Source organism: Podarcis liolepis (assembly GCF_965112155.1).
Source record: "Podarcis liolepis genome assembly, chromosome: 6".
In the NCBI taxonomy this organism is placed as follows: domain Eukaryota; kingdom Metazoa; phylum Chordata; class Lepidosauria; order Squamata; family Lacertidae; genus Podarcis; species Podarcis liolepis.
Window position 1 is genome coordinate 73,468,823 of NC_139559.1, and position 23,584 is coordinate 73,492,406.

The 23,584-nt window shown below is 44.2% G+C and overlaps 1 protein-coding gene across 17 annotated transcripts in view; it reads right to left on the reverse strand.

The window, feature by feature from the left end:
- Positions 1-23,584, reverse strand: part of AGL (amylo-alpha-1,6-glucosidase and 4-alpha-glucanotransferase) — a 47,379-nt gene that overhangs the window by 11,191 nt on the left and 12,604 nt on the right. For 13 of the 17 annotated variants that reach the window (XR_014527899.1, XR_014527900.1, XR_014527901.1 and 10 more), the window contains exons 8-28: positions 22,362-22,482; positions 21,656-21,758; positions 21,444-21,541; positions 19,562-19,701; positions 18,497-18,684; positions 16,568-16,691; positions 14,425-14,588; positions 13,328-13,429; positions 12,369-12,524; positions 11,187-11,337; positions 9,937-10,061; positions 9,724-9,836; positions 8,666-8,800; positions 8,143-8,273; positions 6,036-6,172; positions 5,784-5,917; positions 3,650-3,825; positions 2,874-2,976; positions 2,229-2,454; positions 1,343-1,454; positions 889-1,024 (exon numbers count right to left, since the gene is read on the reverse strand). Coding sequence is in view for 13 of the 17 variants with exons in the window: in XM_083510893.1 (XP_083367019.1) it covers positions 889-1,024; positions 1,343-1,454; positions 2,229-2,454; positions 2,874-2,976; positions 3,650-3,825; positions 5,784-5,917; positions 6,036-6,172; positions 8,143-8,273; positions 8,666-8,800; positions 9,724-9,836; positions 9,937-10,061; positions 11,187-11,337; positions 12,369-12,524; positions 13,328-13,429; positions 14,425-14,588; positions 16,568-16,691; positions 18,497-18,684; positions 19,562-19,701; positions 21,444-21,541; positions 21,656-21,758; positions 22,362-22,482 (2,875 nt within the window). In the remaining 4 variants the exon portion in view is untranslated. Of the gene's footprint in view, positions 1-888; positions 1,025-1,342; positions 1,455-2,228; positions 2,455-2,873; positions 2,977-3,649; positions 3,826-5,783; positions 5,918-6,035; positions 6,173-8,142; positions 8,274-8,665; positions 8,801-9,723; positions 9,837-9,936; positions 10,062-11,186; positions 11,338-12,368; positions 12,525-13,327; positions 13,430-14,424; positions 14,589-16,045; positions 16,170-16,567; positions 16,692-18,496; positions 18,685-19,561; positions 19,702-21,443; positions 21,542-21,655; positions 21,759-22,361; positions 22,483-23,584 lie in introns of all 17 variants that reach the window. The other 4 variants (XM_083510896.1, XM_083510900.1, XM_083510901.1 and 1 more) reach the window with 1 other exon arrangement.

Genomic DNA, 23,584 nt, shown 5'->3' on the forward strand with positions numbered 1-23,584 from the left:
CTCTTTTTTGTGCCTCTAAACACCTGTACTCATGACCTCCCAGTGACCCCCCTTTTTTCTGCCTCCCATTTTTGCTTTCTGTCTCCCCCCGCCTCATTTTCAACTCATTGAACTGCCCAACAGCAACACACAAGGCCTTCGCCCTCCCAGCAATTTGTACCAGCAGATGAGCGGCACATCATGGCTGGCTGCAAAGGGCTAGGACAGGGCTTCCCAAACTCGGGTCTCCAGCTGCTTTTGGACTACAACTCCCATCAACCCTAGCTAGCAAGAGCAGTGGTCAGGGATGGTGGGAACTGTAGTCCGAAAACAAACTTGGAGACTCAAGTTTGGGAAACACTGGGAACCAATTTCAACCCGGCCTCATGAAGTGTCCGCATATTAAAATGGAAAAGCTGGGCAAACCATGCAGCCTTTGAAATGCAGGAGACAGCTTGCACATATAACTAAATATAATTATTATTTAACCCACAAGGCTAAATGAATAGCACAGGGCAAAATGTGTTAAGCTGAAGAACACAACTATGCTCCTAATTGATGTTTTGGAAAAGCAGCTTGGTTCCTCAAACATGCTGGGTTGGAATCCAGAAGCAGGACAAATCCTGAACTCAAAGTTCTGCACGCATAAGCCCTTACAGAAGCTGTGGATGAACGACTAGCTAAATTGTACATAGTGACTGAGCAAAGCGGGCACTTTACACATTTTGATTTCAGCTAATAGGGTCTGAAAATACAGTTTTGAAAATCTATACACCATTTCTTCATAACTTTGCAGGTCCAAAGAAATATTGTTTGGCACACTTTTATTGAGGAATTAAAAACAGCCACTATGTACTTATGCCATACCCATTAAGATGTCAATAACGCTGTAAAATCTTTATACTGTACCTCGGAGTGGCTGGAATTCCTTTGTTGCGAGCTCTGTCACTCTCTCCCATCTTATCCATCCATGTGCCACAATTAAAACGGTTCCCTCCATAGACAAAGCCAGTTTCCATGTCCACACCCGCAGTCACATTAAAACCTACCAACGGTGAAAATCAGATGTTTTGCAAAGACTTACCGAGAGAAAGAGACAGGAATATTACACAGGACCCGAGAAGCACCCCAGCCAAAACTAAATAAGATTTCTAGTGCAGTACAATTAACATTTAATGAAATATCTCTTTCCAGAACAAGAGAGACCTTAAAGATACATTTAAACATTTATGCACCTGTAATGTGTGTGGACAGATCGTCTAAGCAAATACAATACACTTCGAAAATAACATTTAGTGTGGTTTAAAAAGGAAGAATTTAATTTTTAATGGTGCAGAAAATAAATTGATGGATCAGAGTCTACCTTCATCTCTCATATTCCGATCTATCTGCGGACCAGCATTCCTTTCGCGGAACTGTACGCCTTGCATATGTCTCTGCATGGCTTCTTGTATCACTTCATACAGTGGCTGGTCCTGAATTTGGGTTGGTTCAAATATACAAGAAGAAAAGAAATGGGAACAGCAAAAAAAGTTCAGCCAGACACTTAGGACTCAGCTACATTAGTCAAAAAACAGTATTCTGAATGCGTTATAAACATGCAACACCAGATAGTGCTGGAGAGCAAAAATAAAAAAAAAATATTCGCGATTTTCCATTGCATTTTTTTCTTTTGTTATAACAATTTAATTTCTCTGTGCGTACATCCACCCTTAAAAACAGAATGAAGCCACAGTACTTTATGGTACTTAAGAGATTTATTTGGCATTTTGTCCTCTGAAACAACACAACAGAAGTACCAAAGTTGTGTTACGCAATCACAAAATTATATTTAAAAAAAGGTTTTATGTTTTAACTGTGGAGACAGTCACAGCTCGGTTAAAATTAGTTTACGTAAGAGCATCTCTGCTGGATCAGATCAAAGGCTCATTTAAACCAGTATCTTGTTCTCACCGTGGCCAACCAGTTGACTATGGAGAACCAGATGATTATGTGGAGGCTACAAGAAACAGCCCCCTCCCGCACTTGTGATTTCCAGTAACTGGTACCCAGAGACATCCTGCCTCCAACAGTAGAGGCAGAAGAGTCCTTGGCAGGTCAGTCTAAGGCCATAGTGTGCCACGAGTGAGGAAGAGGTACATGATGGGAAGATTTGTCCCCAGAGCTAGCACGCCCGTGACGCATGCATGCACGCAAGCAAGCAAGAGAGTCAAGCCACAACTTGAAGAGAAGGGCAAATTATAGATTACCTTTTGACCCGGTGGCAGAGGAGGGGAGTCATCTGTGGGATACATTCTGGATACAGGACACTTGAGAATGTCAGTGCCATTTGGAACGACCTTACAGTAGTCTTGTATGCACTGTAGCCACCACCAGACAGCATCACGGCAATTGAATCTAGCATGAGTCCCCTGGCCAAGCAAGTTGGGAATGAGTCCATGTCTCAGCGTACCAGCAAACGCTAAAATTATGTTCCTGAAATTGGGGGAGGGAGGGAAAAGAAAAGGACATGTTTCCAAATTCACATTTACATGTGGTTCCAAAAAACTAGATAAATAGTGCAAACAGTGACTAGAATAATGAAGATAATTGGAACACAAGGGACACAAAATTACTTTTGAGAGCTGTAAGCTCTTTAGAACAATATAGATCCCATTATTTAACAGTCCTTGAATACTGATACATACACAATGTTCCCCCGTTCTTTAATCTTAAATTATGTGTGTTTATATTTTCTTCAGTTAGGAAAATGTTAAGAGCTACAGCACCAGAACATAATTGATTCCTGAGAGTGAATAAAAATAAAATAAAAAAGAGTTCTTGGCTACACTGGTGTAATCTTATACCAACAGCTACGTCAGCTAGTCACTACGGACATGTGAACCTGATCTCACCTTGCTTCCAAGTAACGTCCAGTAACTAACAGCAGACCTCGCAATGCAATGAATGTATCTCTTCCCCAGCAGCGGAAAATGCCAGATGAAAAATGAGGTAAGCCTAAAACAGTAAATATATATGTATTTAAGAACTTAATGGTACTCCAAACATGCTCTCATTTCTGTTTATAGTTGATCCCTCCTCAGCTCCCCACCTGTATTATAACGCACACACCTTGACTAAATCACCGTTGTTCCACCATTAATCAATCAACACAAATGAAAGCATGCAATATCCCATGTTGCTCCTAGGTTGGCAGTGTTTCTCAAACTTAGGGCCCCGGCTGTTGTTGCACTACAACTCTCATCATCCCTAGCTAGCAGGACCAGTGGTCAGGGATGATGGGAGTTGTAGTCCAACAACAGCCGGGGACCCAAGCTCGAGAAATACTGTGTTAGTGTGTCAACTGAAATGGACCTTTATGACTAGTTAACACTTGTCTTGGCTAGTTAACAGTGCTTGTCTACCTGTTCAGGGCCTCCAGGTGCTACCCACTTCTTCTATGTGGGAGACAGGTAAAGTACAGGCACACAGTGGGGAATGAACCCAGCATTTGTTACTAGGTTCACACAACCTTTCCCATCGATACAGTTTTTAGCAAGGCTGCTCATATTTGCTCCGCAAAGTCTCCCGGCCTTCCTAAACTTCTGCAGAGCACCAGCGCACCCAATTCGGTGACCTGGAACAGATTCAAAACATTCAAATTCAAAATGTTCTTTCCTTCTGTACTTACCAGCTGCTAAAGTAACACAGCTCTGTTCTCTCTCCTTCGTAATGTCGTTCAGCCTATAAGGAACATCCTGAATGGCAGGAGACAGAGGGGGCAAGGACGGATACTTCCCTATTCCACACATCTGGACTGAACCCAAGGAGAGATGTTTAACAAATGTCGATCCATTCTGAACAAAGCTGCAATTAAAGCAACACTATTTATTTCCCAAGCCTACAAACATTCCCCTCTTTTCAGTCTTCCAAGATCAATGCAACCAGCAGCGCTGATTTCAAACGCATGCGTTGTTGAGATCTATGGAATGTTCTGGATCCTCTGTGGCTTCAAGGTATTTGAAAAATTCAGAGTATGAGGTAAGGTATATGGACAATACCACAACTCATACAGATGGTTCTGTTGTACTGCTCTTCATTTTTGTCAAAACTGACATGATACAAAAATAGCTAACCCCATTTTAGTTGCATTTCATGAAATGAGCATAAATTTCCTTATTCAAGACAAAACTGCTTGGATCTGCACCAGAATTGTGGAGTGGACTGCGGTGTGTTTTTTTTGATCTAGCAAATATCTGCCAACCACCCAAATCTGCCAGTGATTCTATGATCTTCTACCGGGCATGATCCCAGGGATGCAGAAGGCTTCACCATGCCCAGTCCTCGTGTGCCGATGTGCACAATTAAATACCATATTTGACATGCTACACTATCCAAGCAGGGATGCGAAAACTGTGGCTTTCTAGACGTTGATGGACTACAACTCCCAGTGTCCCTGATCATTGGCTATCCTGGCTGGGGTTGCTATGAATCGGATTCCAAGAATGACTGGGGGCACACATCAAGCCCTTGGCTGAGTCACTGAGCGATAAGTAATGAGACATTATGTGAGGGACAGAAGCACGTGAAACAGACTATAGTGGTACCTCGGGTTACGAATGCTTCAACTTACGTTTTTTCAGGTTACGAACGATTGTAACCCGGAAGAAAGTTGTCCAAGCTCTCGGAGGCCTTGCCGCTGCCTGGAGGCAAACCCGGACATCGGCGGGGCCTGCGGAGCTCTTGGAGGCCTCCGCGAATGCCGGGAGCCTAGCCCTGACATCCGCAGTGCCTGCAGGGCTCCGCAAATGCCAGGAGCCAAGCCCCAACATCCATGGTGGCCAGTGGCGTAGTGTGGGGGGTGCAGGGGGTGCCGGCCGCACCGGGCGCAACATCTGTGGGGGGGGCGCTCGCAGTCGCAGCTCTCTGCCCCTAGCTGGCTCACTCACTCTCTCTCACTGCAGTGCTGGCTGTGCGAATCTGATCCGAGCCGCTGGGTCGCCACCCACTGTGGAGGGGGTGGGTGCCAGGCGTGCGGTTTGGAGAGAGACCGAGGGACTATCTGGGGGAGGGACAGTGCAGCGGCCGCCCAGCGCAGCGCTGAGCGCGGGAGAGAACCACACCAGACCAGACCAGGCAGCAGCAAGAAGAAGCTGGCAGCGGCGGCAGGTTAGGGGGCGCAAATTACTTGCCTTGCCCCGGGTGCTGACAACCCACGCTACGCCGCTGATGGTGGCTGCAGGGGCTCTGCGACTGGGCTCCAGCCGCAGGAGCTCTCTGAGGCCTCCACGAATGCCGGGAGCCAAGCTGATTGTGATTGTGGAAGAGGACCCTGAGCCCCCTCCAAACAGTGAGTTTGGAAATAAATTTTAATTTATTTCATCTAAAATACTGTCTTATTTATTTTATAGTACAGTGCATTGATTATTGCCTGCATTTTATGGATTAATGCTCTCGTGAAACAGTAAAATTTGTGTTAAATTGCTGTTTTAGGGTGTGTTTTTTTTCATCATCTGGAACGGATCAATCCACTTTCCATTACTTTCAATGGGAAAGTCCACTTCAGGTTAAGAACGCTTCAGGTTAAGTACAGACTTCTGGAACCAATTAAGTACTTAACCTGAGGTACCACTGTATTAGCCGTTTTCCTTTCACCGATATGGAAAGACTGGCAGAGGAAACTTTTTCTGACTTTGGTCAGGATTGCTATGGCTTGGTCATAGTACACTTCCTTCACTTCTTTAGAAGAATGGATGAAATGTTCAGAAATGTATACAATTGTGTTTGCGTGAAACCACATTTTTTTTTGGTATGGACAAACATACCTAGACATCTGTTTCCAAACCAAGTCAAGCAGCGACGTGTATGCGCCAACTAATATGGCATCAAAGTAGCATGGAATGAGATAACGAGGAACCCTCTTCAGGTAGACAAACATTGCTTTCAGCCACTTGCCAACCTATTGTTATTTCATGGGAAACAAATTGTTGCAATGAATTAAAATGAATGATCAAAAATGACCATGTAACATATCTATCTGAGAGGGAAATGTTCTCTCTTTGCATTGCTTGACTTACTTCCGAGCAGGCGCCAGAACGGGCAATTAGCCGATCGCTCACATAATCAATCATCCAGTCCCCAGCTCTCAAGTTACCACAGAAAGGATGGCCCAAATCATTCTTTGGTCGTATGTCTCCCATCACGGACATTATTCCTGAAAGACCATAGAAACATGGTTCTGTATTACAGGTCAAGAAACTATCACGAAAAGTAGGTTGAGTGTCTAAAAAGAAGGCAACGGCTGCAAAATAATATTCAGAAAATGCCAGAAACCCAAATCAAGGTGAGTTTAATTCTGCAGACAAACTAGAGTGCAGACTGATTACTTTTTAAAAACCTACTGTCCTTTGTCCTTGGCGCTCATGCTAATTCCAGTCTTGTGCCATGTGAGATGCTGCCCAACTGCTCACCCTAGGCGAGTGAGTTTAACAAAACCATAAAGTGGGTCACTAACTTGCATATTCTTTAGTTAGGTCCTATCTTGAGGCTCAGCTTTGAAAGCGTTCTATGACATGAGTTTCATGCATAATAAGCAGAAGCCAAACCATGGTTTGGCATTATGTACAAAGACGCAAGGTTGCAAACCCCAGCTTGTAAGCAGCTACTAAACAAGGATAACAAATTATCATTTGAAATTGAGTTTGCAAACCACGGTTTGTGCTACTTGTGGCCTGCTTTATGTTCGGATTCATAAAGTGAAGTTAGGGCCATTGTGTCACCTCAAGTGGCTGCAGCATCGTAGAGAAGCAAGCAATTGTACGAAGTCAAGTACTGAACAGACAGAAAATAAAAGTGGACAAGTTGCTCAGAAGTACGATCTGCTTGCTATATGCCTAGAAGCTCAAGTGATGGTGTGTGGGGTGCTTAACCAAGGTTAGCATAAACTAGGGTTTGGAGGGAAGTCGAAATTGAGCCTATTGAACTTACTGTCAACATTTCTCTGACCTTCTCTTTGTACTGCTTGCTAAAAGATATTTGTATTTCTCTGCCTTTTGAAACTTAGAATCTAGTGCTAATGCTCAGAATGCAGCATACGAAGACAACCAATGTCTGGCATGGCAAGCTAAACACGGTTGACGAGCTACTAGCTACCAGGTCTTGAGGAACATCCTATTTTACTGTCTGCTTGGAATTGCTAAAAACAAACCAACTGAGATGAGGATGCTTTTCAAGTGCCCTCAGTCCAAAGTACAGTGGTACCTCGGGTTACATACGCTTCAGGTTACATACGCTTCAGGTTATAGACTCCACTAACCCAGAAATAGTACCTCGGGTTAAGAACTTTGCTTCAGGATGAGAACAGAAATCGTGCTCCAGTGGCAGCGGGAGGCCCCATTAGCTAAAGTGGTGCTTCAGGTTAAGAACAGCTTCAGGTTAAGAACGGACCTCCAGAACGAGTTACCGTATTTTTCGCTCCATAGGACTCACCGTGTTTTAGAGAGGGAGAACAAGAAAAAAAAATTCTCCCTCTCTCTGCTCAGCGCCCCTTCAGCGAAGCGGCAAGAGAAACGGAGCCCCTTCCATTTCTCCTCCCGCTTGGCTGAAGGGGCGCTGCGCAGCTCTCTGCTGAAGCCAGGAGAGTCTTGCTCTCCTGGCTTCAGCGAAAGGAAACTGAAGCCTGAGGAGCGCAGCAGGAACTTGCGCTGTGCTCCGCAGGCTTCAGGCGGCTATCCCTGAAGCCTGTGGAGCACAGCAAGACTCTCCTGGCTTCAACGAAAGGAACCTGAAGCCTGCGGAGCGCAGAGGTAACTCGCGCTGCACTATGAAGGCTTCAGGCGGCTATCTTCAGGTGCGCACCGACCCCTCTTGCTCTCCAGCCTTCAGTGAAAGCAACACGAAGCCTCTGGAGCGTGGAGGGAGCGCTCCCTCTGTGCTTCGGAGGCTTCCCGTTGCTATCGCTGAAGCCAAGGAGCCTGCATTTGCTCCGTAGGACGCACACACATTTCCCCTTAATTTTTGGAGGGGAAAAAGTGTGTCCTATAGAGCGAAAAATACAGTAAGTACTTAATCTGAGGTACCACTGTACATGGCTGGCCTGCATTTGACTTTAGGAGAGAAGGCATACAGGTGCTTAAAGTTTGCTTAAGGTACATAATAATACATTTGTCTCAAACCAGTTTTTACCTTGAAGACCTGCATATTTAAGGGGTGTCCAGTCTGGTATGTTGTAACACCCTCCACCGTCCTCTTGCTCCTCAGCATCACACCGATATAATACATGATTTAGGTCTGCCAAGGTTAATTTCGATGCAATACTGTGAGAGAGACAGAGATACACTGACCGGGTTAAAAAACAAAACAAAAAACTTTTGTTAAAATTTATTTCTGGTTTAGAATAATTTAAAACAATATATATATATGAAAGGGTATATGGCCTTAAGTGCAAGGCTGCAAAAATCTCAGTGGGACCTACTTTTGAGTAGGCATGCCTAGGATTGCATCTTAAGTCGCTTCTCTGTTTTGAAAGTAGCAAACCACTCACAACAAAAACAGACAACTTGCACACTACCGAAGAGGCTATTGGGGTATTAAATCTTCAGAGCTAATTTGGCTACAGGTTGCTTTTGGAGGAGGCAGCTGTGGAAGTGAATCTCTTACATCGCCTCTGCATTGTTCCCCATAGGTTTCAACTGAATGGCGAACTTACGTTGAGAAGGGCGTCTTGAGTATTGGCTCTGAACAATCATCGGGAAGACTTCCAGATTTAAAGTGAGGGCTGAACTGAATCAGGTGGTTACGCAGCACTCCAACAGCCTCTTGTGCTTTCGGGTCAAGGCTTACCCTGCAAAGATTGGTCAAAACAAAATGTCAATGGGGGGCGGGGGAAGAAGAGGCAAAGGGTGAAATCCTAACCTGGCTGCCTGCTGGGGCTTAATGAAGTTTCAAGGTCACCATCCCATCTGCAGCCTTGCAGAGCAAGCTGACCAAGGGAGGTGGATGGGGAGGCAGGCTAATGTAGAGCTAGCAGAATGATTGGGGCTGAATTGGACACAATTACCGCATTTTTCCGTGTATAAGATGCCCCCATGTGTAAGACGACCCCTGTTTTTTTTAACCCCAAATTAAGAAATTAAGTTGTTTAGCATTTTTGGTGGGTGAGGGAGGTCACTTCTGCCAACCGCTCACCTGCCTGCCCGACACTGCCTATCACTTGCTACAGCCACTGCCGATCGCACACCTTGCCGCAGCCGCCAACTGTATGCCTACTCGTTGCCACCAACAGCCCACCCACCCACTTGCCACAGCCGCCAATCGCCTGCCCAGTTGCCACAGCCAATCGCCAGAAGGCTTTGCCACAGCCACCAATCACCCGCCCAATCGCCACTGCCAATCTCCTGCTTGCTGCTGCCATTAATCGCACATCCCCCCCTGCATTCACTATCCGTGTATAAGACGACACACAATTTTTGCCTAATTTTTTAAAAGCAAAAAGCACCGTCTTACACACGGAAAAATATGGTACTTAAAATGATGCCCAGGGGAGCCAGTTTAGTCCCTTCCCCTCTGCTAGAATATGCAGTTTGGAGGTTGGCTGCCCCACTTTGGAAGGCAGAGAGGGGAGCTCTGTGCTGGTAGGGCTACGTGGACGGACATCTCTGTTCAACCCAAACCACCCACAGCCCAGCACCAAGTGGCTTGAGATTGCTCTATTAATCATCACTCTGTCTGCCATTTTCCACACCAACCGAAGTAATGACGTTTTACCTAAATATGATCACGCTTCCTGGTGTCAGCTTTTCAAATTCTATCTCTTGTACGAATTCATTAGGGCCTTTCGTAGCGATCGAAGCTTGCTTTATTATTTTACTTTCCTTGAGCTGCCGAGAGAAGGAAATCAGATGAATTCAGTAAATCACTTTAATCTCAGGAGTCAAATTTTTAGGCTAATCAAACGAGAGGAAGAGACACAGCTTTTACCTGGATGTGTTCCCGGAGTTCAACTGTATAATCAGGCAATCCATTGATTGAGTGCTCGTCTTTTTTATAAGGGGGAGCACTTCTTTCGATGGTCCTCGCTTCGAGAACCACCTCTTCAATTTTGCCTGTGGAAGAGGGGGGGAAAACCCCCAGACAACTCTCAATACCACAGCTAGCATTTTTCTTTTTTTATAAGTAGGAACATAGGAAACAACCTTATACAGAGTCAGACCACTGGCTCCATTTAGCTCAGGGTTTCCCCAACTTGGGTCTCCAGCTGTTTTTGGTCTACAACTTCCATCATCCGTAGCTAAGCAGGACCAGCGGTCAGGGATGATGATAACTGAGATCACGTCGCTCAGCTATCAGCATTGGGGGTGCTCATGCTTCAGTCCTGTCCCTAAGTCAGCACTTTTGGGCTTCTGTTGAAATCCTACACCGACTTACCTGGGAATAAGGACCGTTCAGTTCAATAGTGCATAGCTCTGAGTGGGCATACCTGGAATTGTGTAGTCATGGAGTGGGATGGTACCCAACATACAAGACAATAATAATAGATGTATTAATTTATTACTTATGCCCTGCCCCTCTGAGTTGCTCCAGACAAAGCGAAAGGGTGCACAGAAGGGTGAAACACCCCCCCCCAACACCAATCTTTGTCTCTGACGTTGTTTAATTCAGCTGGAGAGGTTGCATGATGTTGTGTTTAGATGTTCAGACTGGGAAAACCCAGACTCTACTCCTTGCTCAACCACAAAACTCTTGGGACTGTTGCTATCTCTCAGGTTGTTGCGAAGAGGAAATGCGTAATGGGACACTTTGCATTCAAATCCTGATGCAGATGGGTAGGTAAAAGGTAAAAGGTAAAGGACCCCTGGATGGTTAAGCCCAGTCACAGGTGACTATGGGGTTGTGGCACTCATCTCGCTTTCAGGCCGAGGGAGCCGGTGTTTGTCCACAGACAGCTTTCCGGGTCATGTGGCCAGCATGACTAAGCCGCTTCTGGCTCAATGGAACACTGTGATGGAAACCAGAATGCATGGAAACACTGTTTACCTTCCTGCCGCAGTGGTACCTATTTATCTACTTGCACTGGCATGCTTTCAAATTGCTAGGTTGGCAGGAGCCGGAACAGAGCAATGGGAGCTCACCCCGTTGCGGGGATTTGAACCACCAACCTTCTGATCGACAAGCCCAAGACGCTCAGTGGTTTAGACGACAGTTCCACCTGCGCAGAGGGGTAACCTTACCTGGAATACACATCTGGGGAACTTCTTGGCTGTAGAAGGATGTTTTGGGATCTCTGAAAGCTGTTCGGGAAACAGCGACAACAGACTGGTGCGTGTTAGGACAATGCCTCGTCACAGCCACAATATCCTCATCAACTTGATCCACATAAACCTGAAGAGGGCATTTTTTAGGGGTTGGGTGGGAAAAGTGGATAGAGATTCTTATTATTCAGATTATACTATAATTAAGATTTAATAATCACCATGTCAAAATTCTTGGCCAGGGCATGTTAAGGCAGGCTTCAGGGTTTTTGGAGGCCCTGGATAAGGGTTGGTAGAGGGGGGAGTAATCTAAAGTACAAACAGGGGGAGTAAAAGGTAAAGGAAAAGGACCCCGGATGGTTAAGTCCAGTCAAAGGCCATTGTGGGGCTGCAGCGCTTATCTCACTTTTCAGGCCAAGAGAGCTGGTGTTTGTCCACAGACAACTTTCCAGGTCATGTGGCCAGCATGACTAAACCATGATGGAAACCAGAGCACACGGAAACGCTGTTTACCTTCCCGTTGCAGCGGTACCTATTTATCTACTTGCACTGGTGTGCTTTCGATCGGCTAGGTTGGCAGGAGCTGTGACAGAGCAATGGGAGCTCACCCCGTCGTGGGGATTTGAACTGCCGACTTTCTGATTGGCAAGCCCAAGAGGTTCAGGGTTTTAGACCACAACACCACCCACATTGAAAGATAAGATAAAGAGGGAGTACTCCAAAATCGCTTGCTCAGATGTCTCATGCAAGCAGGCCAAGAACCAGAAGTGGGCTGAAGATTTGTGTGTGCAGATGCATACACGTTATATATAAATACAGTGGGACCTTGGTTTACAAACTTAATCCGTTTCCGAAGTCCGTTCCTAAACTGAAACCCTTCTTATACTGATGTGCGCTTTCCCTAATGAAGCCTCCCGCCGCAGGTGCCCTTCCAGCATCCGGATTCTGTTCTTAGACTGTGGTAAAGTTCACAAACTGGGACACTATTTCCGGTTTCGCAGAGTTCGTAAACCAAATAGTTCATAAACAGGGTTGTTCTTAAACCAAGGTAATAATAATAATAATAATATTCTCCTAAGCCCTGCCTCATTCTCTTGTTCCCTTCAGCACCCCAGACAAATGCCTCATTTTGGTGCCCTGTGGATCTGGCCCAGCATTTACCTGATTAAAATCTCTGGCTCCTAGCTCTTGGTGTAATCTGTTGATAGCCAGCCTTCCTGCTATAATTCCGGTTTTGAGATTTACTTCACCAGGTGTGGAAAGTGTCGCTGCTGGATTCCACTTCGGATAAAACCGCTCTTCAGTGACTACAGAAATCTGTGAATAAATGTGTTACAAAAATAGCATTTGCAGTGTTTCTCTCTCCCTATGCTCACAGAAGTTACACACATGGTGCATTTAGTAGGAACTGAAACTTTTGACTTCTTCTTAGAGAGTCTAAAGCACAGTGTTCTAAATATCGTAGCCACACTTTATTTAAAACATCTATTATACCTCCTTCCATTAAATATTTCAAGGTGGTTTACAAAAACTAACAAATACACTCAGAAGAACCAGAACACATGAGTAGCAATTATAATGTGGAGAATTTAAAATATCAAAGCTAGTAAAAAAAATTAAAACAGGCAGTCGGTGAAATTTTAAGGAGTGGCAAGATACGATCTGAGTAAGCAAAGCCACTCAAAACTCTGAATAATTAATAAATAATAAAAACAATAATTTCTTCCTTATACCCCACCCATCTGGCTGGGTCTCCTCAGCCACTCTGGGCAGCTTCCAACAGGATATTAAAAACACAATAAAAGATTGAACATTAAAAACCTCCCTAAACAAGGGCTGCCTTCAGATGTCTTCTAAAAGTCAGATAGTTGTTTAGTTCCTTGACATCTGATAGGTGGGCGTTCCACAGGGCAGGCGCCACTACCAAGAAGGCCCTCTGCCTCGTTCCCTGTAACCTCACTTCTTGCAGTGAAGGAACTGCCAGAAGGCCCTCGGAGCTGGACCTCAGTGTCTGGGTTGAACGATGGGGGTGGAGACGCTCCTTCAGGTATAGTGGATGGAAAAACATGCCAGAATAACTCCAATGACACAAAAGAGGAACGTACTGCTAACATGCATACCTGATGTGGTACTAGTTCATCATATCCTCTAGTGCTGCCTGAGGCACAGCAGGCCATGGAGACGATAGTCGAGCTGGGAAGGGCATCATATGCCGACCGATGCTAACAACGAGAAGGGTGTGTATGAATTAAGTAAAGCCCAGAAGATTAGGGGTTTTTGTTTTTTTTTTACACAGAAAAATCTGACTTTCACTCCAAAGGCACCTTGCACGCAAGTAGGAAGGCACCATTCTCTCAGTGTCTCCGAAATAAAGCAATTCTCCCTCTCCCACAGCAGCTCATATGTTGTGTCCCAGACCTTTCCTGAGGACACCCCCCTCCCTTAAAAGAGACTTTTGGGGGCAGCATGGGGCTACAGTGAAGTGGGAGGTGGGGAGAGAGTCATACCTACATGGCTCAACTTTTATTTCCATAAAACTGAATGCAACCCATGGCACCAGAAGAGGCACACTGTGGCTCTGCAGAATTTGTAGAGATTGTGTGCAGAGGATTCAATACAACTTACTTTGAATACGTAGGAAAGCACTGCAAAGTTCAACATTAGGTATCAAATAACTTCTCCTACTGCATTTAACATTTTAACCGTCTACAATTGTAATTTTTATGTTTTTGAGGTTTCGCTAGCATGATACACACACACACACACAAATGGTACCTCGGTTTTCGACCGTAATCCGTTCTGGAAGACCATTCAAGTTCCGAAACTTTCGGAAACTGGAAATTCAGTACGGAAGCCTTGATACGGAAGCCACGTGGCATGTTCAATTTCTGAGGCATGTTTGAAAACCGAAGCATTTACTTCCGGGTTTACAGTGTTAGAAAACCGAAATGTTCGTCAATGGAGACGTTAGAAAACCAAGGTACCACTGTGTGTGTGTAAACACACACACACACACACACACACACACACATACATACACACATATACATATATCTGTGCCTAAAACATTAAGAACACTTAAATCCCATACACCTTAAAGTAGTATTCATTACCTCTCATGAATTAATAAACATAATAAAGTCATTTATAGTGTCTATATAGCTTTAACAAGCTGTTAAAACAGTACTTGAGCAATCAAGGCAGCTATGTTTCTTACCTGAATTGGACATTCATTATCATGTGTTATGTCCATGAACAACGCATGAGCAATAGCAGGCATTAAGGGCCTCAGGCGCGGCTGAACGAAAGACCCAACTGGCTCTCCTCCAAAGCGATAAACTAATCTCCCCTCTTCATGACTGTTATAAGCACTCATTGCCTCTAGAGAATGAGAAAAACCCCTTACGTGAGCATCTATACAAGGAATCATCCACTGAACACCTGGTAAGACTGTGGGACTTTATAGAGAATGCTTTAATAATCACTCCAGCTACTTACAGCTAGGACTGTCAATATTCCAAAAACACTTTTAAGAGAGGCTAGATTCAATATGGTATGATGAGTGGGAGACAGCTGCCCTCCTTTTCCAATCCCTTTACAACATGTAGAACCCAATACTCGAGCCAGTTAATAGACGTTTTGTCTATTCAGTGACCCCACAATCCTATCCCTGGATTGGAAGGCAAAATGGGTTGTGCCAGGACAGAAAAATTCCACATATGAACAGTCTGGGCATTTCTTTCTTGCATGGAATGGATGGTGGAATTGCATGGGGTGTGCATTAACCTAAGGCTTCCTTGTCCTTGCATCTGGATGAGAAAAGCACAATCTGAACAGGTCTAGAGTCTCACAGTGTGCTAAGAAGGAACAAATAAAAATAAAGTTTTATGCTGAACCCTAAAACATATACTGAGCACAACGTAAGACAGTCCCTTAATCATGGTGATATACCACAGAATCGCACACTCCCTTCTCACCATCTCCTGGTTCACTCACTCTTATACCTGCATTTATTTTATTTCAGAAAACTGATATACCACTAGATTGTAAGGAAAACCTCAGATCTTTTAACAATGGGTTATGTAAACTTCACCAGGCTTCTTCTCAACCAGGGCTTGCTGTTGTCAAGCCCTGGTTAGTAAGCCCTAGTTAAAAAGGAAAATGGTCAGCATTAGTTGTGATTAAGGTAAGTGGCATTGCAACCATAAACCATGGTTAGGGCTGGTAGGGAAAGGGCAGAGCACATTCATACTCCAGATAGGAGAAAGTAAATTAATAATAATAATAATAATAATAATAATAATAATAATAATAATAATAATTTTTATTTCTACCCTGCCCATCTGGCTGGGTCTCCCTAGCCACTCTGGGCGGCTTTCAACAGAACATTAAAAACAGAATAAGACTTCAAACATTAAAAACTTCCCTAAACAGGGCTGCCTTCAGATGTCTTCTAAAAGTCGGATAGTTGTTTGTTTCCTTGACATCTGATGGGAGGGCGTTCCACATGACTCATCCCTGATCCCTTAACCATGGTTAAGAGACAAGCGATGTGATGTCTACAAAGGGGTTGAAGATGAGAAATGGGTTCTCCAGGCACCAGTTCATACGGCGATGTATGAAGAGGTGGCCATCACAACTATTTCCATACACAAGATACCCTTTCCTAACAACCACAATGCTACAATGATCGTGCAAAGAAGCCATATTGTTGAATGCAATGTCACGTGCTTATAATAAACGGCTGCAGAGTCGGTGTTTTGCATGTCCTTCACTCGCGGCGTATCATGCCTGAATTCAGGGTTAAGGAAAGGAAGAGCAATTTGAAGCAAGCCTACCTCTGATCAGAGAGCTAATGCCCAGCTTATTCACAAAGATATTGTCCAACTCCTCGCTTCCCGTGAACAGTTCAGCCACCACATACAAGTTGGGCCGCAATTTTCTAGCCGTGTCCATCATGTACTGCGAAAAGCACAGCCAAGGAAGCGACAGACAGGGGGGAAAGGCAGAACAGGAGAAAAGAAAAGATGCAAGGCTAGGCATGGATTTGGGCAACAGGGAAAATGCCGCACAGCAAAGAGACAAAAACGAAAAGCCCAAGATTAAAGAACCAAAGACATTGAGTTATGAGAGATGCATGAAAAATTCGCACAAACCAAGGATTCGGGAAAGAGGGCAAAAACCCACACGACAGGCCGGCAAAGAAGGAAGAGGGAAAGGCATTGAATTGGCAAAAGGACACAAGAATAAATGCAAATAAGAACACAAAGTTAGTTCCACGTAAAGAGGTTTTTGACTTTCATGTATGTATACAAAACACAGCAATCCTGCAACAAACCTTTCAAGCATGGTTTTGGTACCTCTAATGAGACTGGTAATCCCAAGGCGGTTGACAAAGACATTGTCAATGACCTCACTTCCCGTGAAGAGTTCTGCTATCACGTAAAGATTAGGTCTGACTGACCTGGCTGCTGCCAGCATCTCCTACAGATCATAATGCATTTTTTTATATTAAAAAAATCAGCTTCCTTACAACATGTGCTTTCCAATAGCATATGGCACAAATGCTACCCAGTTACAGCACAGTTCTTAAAACAAGCTGAAGAGATGAGAATGTGGGGGGGGGGGGAGTGCAAGGAGTGGGCATGATTCTGCCCATTTTTAACTCTTCAACTGAAATAGTTTTGTGACTTTAAAATGTCCTCCAGCTTGGCTGGATCCGTTCCATAATAACTGTGTGCAGAAATGCAACTGTGGATCCCGTAACAGGATAAACTTTTGCAAAGATTATACACAAAATTATCACTCTGAAGTTTTTTTGGGGGGATTTATTCATTCCTAGAAGGAAGAATAAAGCTCAAATATGTCAAATTAGAAAGTTAAATATGTGCTCAGCCTACATATTGAAAATTTGTTTCTCTCTAATTTATCTCACATATTTCTTTGTGAGTAGGTCCATTTTTGGCAATAGCCAAATTAATCACAACAGACATCAAGTCTAACTGCTTTCAGCGGTGCTTATAAGGCTAGCTTTGTAACTGGACCTCAAAAAGTTGTTTATAAATTCTGAGCAACGTTTTCATCTTAACCAGTGAACAGAAAATGAAACAGCACACGAGTGAGAAAAACCTACAATATACATTGCAACATGGTGTAGATAAGCAGACCCTATTCTCACTCCTATTTTTCTGTGTTTTCCAAGTTGATTTACTGAAGAACTCATTGGTTTACAAGGTTAACTACTTCCAACCTTTGCTTATTTTTTATGTTATCCCATCACTCTCAGGGCAATATGTGTGTGTGTGTGTGTGTATAGAGTTATTCAAGTTATGTCACCTCTCAGAAATCCTGGGAAATAGCTCCATCCTTCCAATGTGACCTAACTGAAAATCATCCAGCAAGCTTCACAGCTGAGCAGAGATTTCAGCTGAGCAGGTTGTACCTGCACAAGTCTAACAACTCCCAACTGCTGCACCACAAACCCCACGACTCTGGCTGCAGTCCTACAGACATTTACCCAGGAGTACGGCCCATTGAGCACAACTGGACTTCACTTCCGAGTAGACATGCACAGGGTTGCACTGTTAGGCTGCTAACTTTTGCACTCTTGCCTGGTTGCAAGCCTCACTTAGCACGCTGGGGGTTTACATCTGGGTAAGATGCCCACGAAGGGACGCGGGTGGTGCTGTGGGTTAAATCACAGAGCCTAGGACTCGCCGATCAGAAGGTCAGCGGTTCGAACCCCCATGACGGGGTGAGCTCCTGTTGCTCGGTTCCTGCTCCTGCCAACCTAGCAGTTTGAAAGCACGTCAAAGTGCAAGTAGATAAATAGATACCGCTCTGGCGGGAAGGTAAACGGCATTTCCGTGCGCTGCTCTGGTTTGCCAGAAGCGGCTTAGTCATGCTGGCCACATGACCCGGAAGCTGTACGCCGGCTCCCTCAGCCAATAAAGCGAGATGAGTGCCGCAACCCCAGAGTCGGTCACGACTGGACCTAATGGTCAGGGGTCCCTTTACCTTTACCTTTTAAGATGCCCAGGACTGTGCAGCTGAGGAAAAAACATCAGCTTTTCTACTGCTAACCTGACCAAAAGAACCCAGGATCTAGAAAGCATGTTCAAAAAGCCCTGCACATGCAGCCGAGGAGTCAGAAAAATGAAACAGGATGAAACATTTGTGATGAGCATCGTCTGGAACAGACCTAAGTTTTAAAACGGTTCCAAAGTTTTTCCTCTCTCTTGTGTGTTTGTGTACACAGTTGCAAAGGAGACGCTTAAATTTTTCTATACCTCAGCTACGTTAAGAGGCGTCGAGTGACAGTTGTCAAGCCGCACTCCATGGAAATATTTGGCAGTCAACTCGGTGTATTTTTTCATGTGAGCCCAGAGATAAGGGCAGTCTTCTGGTTTGTTCCCGTAACGTAGCTTGACACTGTCACCCCAGCAAATGAGTTCTCTTCTCAAGTAAACATGGGAACCTGTAAAAATGGGGAGAGATACTAATTTACACCATGATGTTGTAGTTATGATTCTCAGCATTCTTACCAGAGATAGAAACAAAGGCCATTTCAACTTACGCCAAACTAGAAAAACATGCGGAACTAATCTGTGTAACATCAAAACTCAGTATGGAAAGTTTTATTTATTTGTTTATTATTTCATTTATGAACCTCTTTCCATGAGACACCCTGAAGCAATTTTCAATAAGTATATTTACAACTGTTAAAATTATTTTTATATATGTAATATGTACACACATGGACGTAGCCAAGGAGGGGGCAGGTGCTCCCCTAAATAAATACAAATCAGATCCCCCCCAAGCCTTCCCCGCAGCAAAAATCCTGGCTACACCCACGCACATACAATCTAAATACACAAACAATGTTTTAGAACAACAGCAGTACAAAAATAGTATCAGTTCAAATCTAAGCCCATCATACTTAGCAACAACTCTATTTACGTGATCAGAAATTCCAAAGCTAAAATGTGTTAGTTTATTTATTACAATTTAGGGGACTTACTTTTCCTATGCACTTATTGACATGATCGTAAAACATACTTGCACTGGTTCCCAACATATTGTACTTCATCACCCCAAAGTCTCTGCAATGGCAGCCTCACCTACAGCTTGCAATGCTATGGGGACAGGGGTGAATTGATCCTTGGGCAAAGAAATTCCTGAAATGCAGACGGTTCTTAGGAAGCCAATGTCTTATTGAAAGGCGTCTCGGAGACTATTCAAGGTACTGCAATAAGAAGTTGCAGTGTAACTGAGAAAGGGCACAACATCCTTGTTCACCTATGCTAGCAAAAGGCATTTTAAAAAAGTTATATACAACTTTCAGAATCACCCACCTGGTTCAGCAAAATTTCTTAAAGGGTCATCTCCCATCACCCAACCGTTGTGGGCCATAAAATAACTTGCTTTGTCAGGTTGATGCAACATGCGCTCTTCTTCTTCCAGGGTTAGCTCTTTAAATGGGTATGTAAAGTAGCTGTAAAGTATAGAAAGTACTTTTTAGAGTTAAGGTAGCGAACCCATGGGCCTCCAGATGTTTGAGGGCTACATCATCCCTGCCTATTGCCTATGCTGGCTAGGCCTGATGGAAGCTGCCCAGCCACATCTGGAGGGCCACAGGTTCCCCATCCATTTTAGAGCATCAGATTGTATAAAATGACAATTGAAATGCCTCGTACCAGAAAGAAAAAAGTGTTTTTAATAATGGACATCCCTACAATATTGTAAACCCTTTCTGCCACAACAAGCTTAATACTGGGCGCTTTTGTCTCGAGTTGAGCTTTTTGTCTCTTCTAGCAAACCGTGAGGCCCAAATCCCACACATAGTAACCCACTACTTTATGAATATCAGCAATCTCACTGAAGATTATATTACACCTACAATTTCACATATATAAAGCAAGTAGATGGATGAATCCTGGCTTTCAAAACTTGTAAACACTCTTTTAAAAACGAATCTTTCCAAACAGTGAAACACAAGTTTTTAATTCAGTCTCTTGACTTAAACTATTTGTGTGTTTAAATTTCTAACCGCACCTCCAAAGGCCTTCAAGCCTTTAATACGTTTAAGAGGCTTTGGGTCAAATGACTGACGACTGCCCCCCCAAATCTGGCATCCATCAACCCCTGCAAAAAGACCCAAATTTCACTGCTCTAATTGATGAACACTGTGTGCAATATATATTATAGCCACACACATGAACGCTCACCATTTCAGTGAAACTTCATGAACATCCAAAAACAGATGCACAAGTGAAGCCACACAATCAAATTTAGATGACTGCCAACATTCAGCAGCACATCTTAGATGTCCACAGAATTTGACTGAAATTTTCACTATACCTAGGTGAATTAAATCTTCAGAATACCTAGGTGAGTCCTTTCTTTCCTCCATTTGTCACATGCTGCATTTCAACAAGGAAGTCTCCAATGAACCATAGTTCCACCTCTTACCCAAACCAAGAAACAGTGGCTAACATGTCCAGAACGAGCCAGGATTTTAAACCGACTTCAAAAGCTGTGTCTTATGATCCTACTTTGTTTTGAACCTGGCTAGCAGAGTTGGATGCAACAGGAAGCTATGTTTACAACATAGGTACTGGATCAGACCAAAGGCTCTTCTAGTTCCGCATTGTATCTTCATCATGGCTAGCAAGATACCTACAGGAAAGCCTGCAAGGACATGAGCATGCTAGTACTCTCCCATTCACATTCCCCAGCAGCTGGTATTCTGAGAAGAAGAGTTTGGATTTGATATCCCGCTTTATCACTACCTGAAGGAGTCTCAAAGCGGCTAACATTCTCCTTTCCCTTCCTCCCCCACAACAAACACTCTGTGAGGTGAGTGAAGCTGAGGGACTTCAAAGAAGTGTGACTGGCCCAAGGTCACCCAGCAGCTGCATGTGGAGGAGCGGAGACGCGAACCCGGTTCACCAGATTACGAGTCTACCGCTCTTAACCACTACACCACACCAGCATACTGATTAATTGGAGACATCTAGGTTTAACACATGCATGCTGCAAAAAGAGAGAAGGGGCTGTGCGCATGTTGGAGTGAGGGTGTGTGTATATCTTGGCTTATTAAACAAAAATACACATGCCACGTACTCAAAGTCAGAGTCTTGTTCTACAATCTATACTTTCTGACATATTACCAAACACCAACCATTTTTATCCATCACCAAAGACATTTTATTTTGAGTGTAGAAGATATAATACCTCGTAACTAAAGGAAACTTTCGGGTTACGGGACCTAATTTAGGACCATGCCCAGCCAGTCGTTCATAGTTCACCGTCGCCACAACGCAATTGGCCGCCTGGAAGCCAGTAAAAGCAGACATTTCAGCACAGCTTTAACAGTTCAGTGGATGCTACAAATAATGAACAAATGAATGCAAGCATGAATTTCAAAGAAGTCTTATTGTTACAACCTGCTCTTGATGGTAGTTTGTCTGCCTGTACATTTCACCGTTTAGTTCTTCAACTCTCTTGCGGAACCAGTTACAGCATTCCTCTATTGCTGCAGGCCCATTGCTGAAAGCAACAATGCATGAAAACATTGAAATGCCACTCAAATAAACGTGTCCGGGGTTCTGAGTTTAATTCATGCACAACCATGAGGAAGTTGATGTCTCCTTACACTCCAATGTCAACATCGAGTCGATGCAAAATGAATCATCTGTGTCCAAGGCAGTCAAGGCCTATTTGTAAGCTTTTCCTCATTCAAGCTATCTTTGATATCAAACATTCACCTTTGGTGAATCTGGAATAGTTTGTTCTGTACATCTTTTGCATTAAATATATGTATGGGAACAGCACTCTATAAGAACCATACAACATGTGACATACCAGCCAATGAGCCTTCCAAGTGAGAACTGAAAATTCAGGTGCTAAGCAGCCTGTTTCATACCAAATTGAGTGGGCGTGTTTTATGCAAATGCTACAGCCAGCTGGATTGAACAAGGTGCCACTAGGTGTGCAGTTTTCATAGCGCATTTATTAGGCTCCTCGTTTTTCTGTGAATGGAGCAGACCCAATTTTCTGACCCTTGAATGACAGGTCTCACTCTCCCCTCTTGGAAAAGCATGGGCCACCAATAAATTTCAGTGTTTAAAAATACTTTGAGCAAGGACATACCTATGAGGTATGAAGGTGTTCAATGCAATGTTCATATCTACAGTACAGCCAAGTCTCTTGAATTCAGGATCCTGAACAATTGCAAGATGTTGATTGGGGTCAGTTTTAACTTTAGAACCACCTGTTGTAGATTTAAGAAAGAGAATATTTTTTAATGAGTTTAAAAGCATTTATTGCCTACACGACTGGTCAATTCTTTATTATTCTGAAAGCCAAGGAACTCACAGATCCAAATGCTACCCAGCAGTCTATCTTGTTGCACAGTGGACAGACTCCTTCCATTCTAAAATAATCAAAATTCCCCCCCACACAAAAAGTTCACTTTCAGTGCTCCTAAAGTATAATAATAGTATAATAATAATTTATTATCTATACCCCACCCATCTGGCTGGGCTTCCCCAGACACTCTGGGTGGCTCCCAGCAGAATATTAAAAAGACAACACAAGATCAAACATTAAAAACTTCCCTAAACAGGGCTGCTTTCAGATGTCTTCTAAAAGTCAGACAGTTGGTTTATTTCCTTAACATCTAATGGGAGGGCGTTCCACAGGACAGGCACCACTACTGAGAAGGCCCTCTGCCTGGTTCCCTGTAACCTCACTTCTCGCAGGGAGGGAATTGCCAGAAGGCCCTCGGAGCTGGACCTCAGTGTCTCGGCTGAACGATGGGGGTGGAGATGCTCCTTCAGGTATTCTGGGCCAAGGCCATTTAGTGCTTTAAAGGTTTGCACCAACACTTTGAATTGTGCTCGGAAACGTACTGGGAGCCAATGTAGGTCTTTCAGGACCAGTATTATATGGTCTCAGCGGACACTCCCAGTCACACAGTCTAGCTACCGCATTCTGGATTAATTGTAGTTTCCGGGTCACCTTCAAAGGTAGGCCCACATAGAGTGTGTTGCAGTAGTCCAAGCGGGAGATAACCAGAGCATGCACCACTCTGGCGAGACCATCCGCGGGCAGGTAGAGTCTCAGCTGGCGTACCAGATGGAGCTGGTAGATAGCTGCCCTGGACACAGAACTGGCCTGCGCCTCCATGGACAGCTGAGAATCCAAAATGACTCCCAGGCTGCGCACCTGGTCCTTCAGGGGCACAGTTACCCCATTCAGGACCAGGGAGTCCTCCACACCAGCCCGCCCCGTCTCCCATGTAACTTATGGTCATTTCTCAGCACGTATAACCATATGTACACAGACACATCCCATTTAGCTTGAGCTACTTT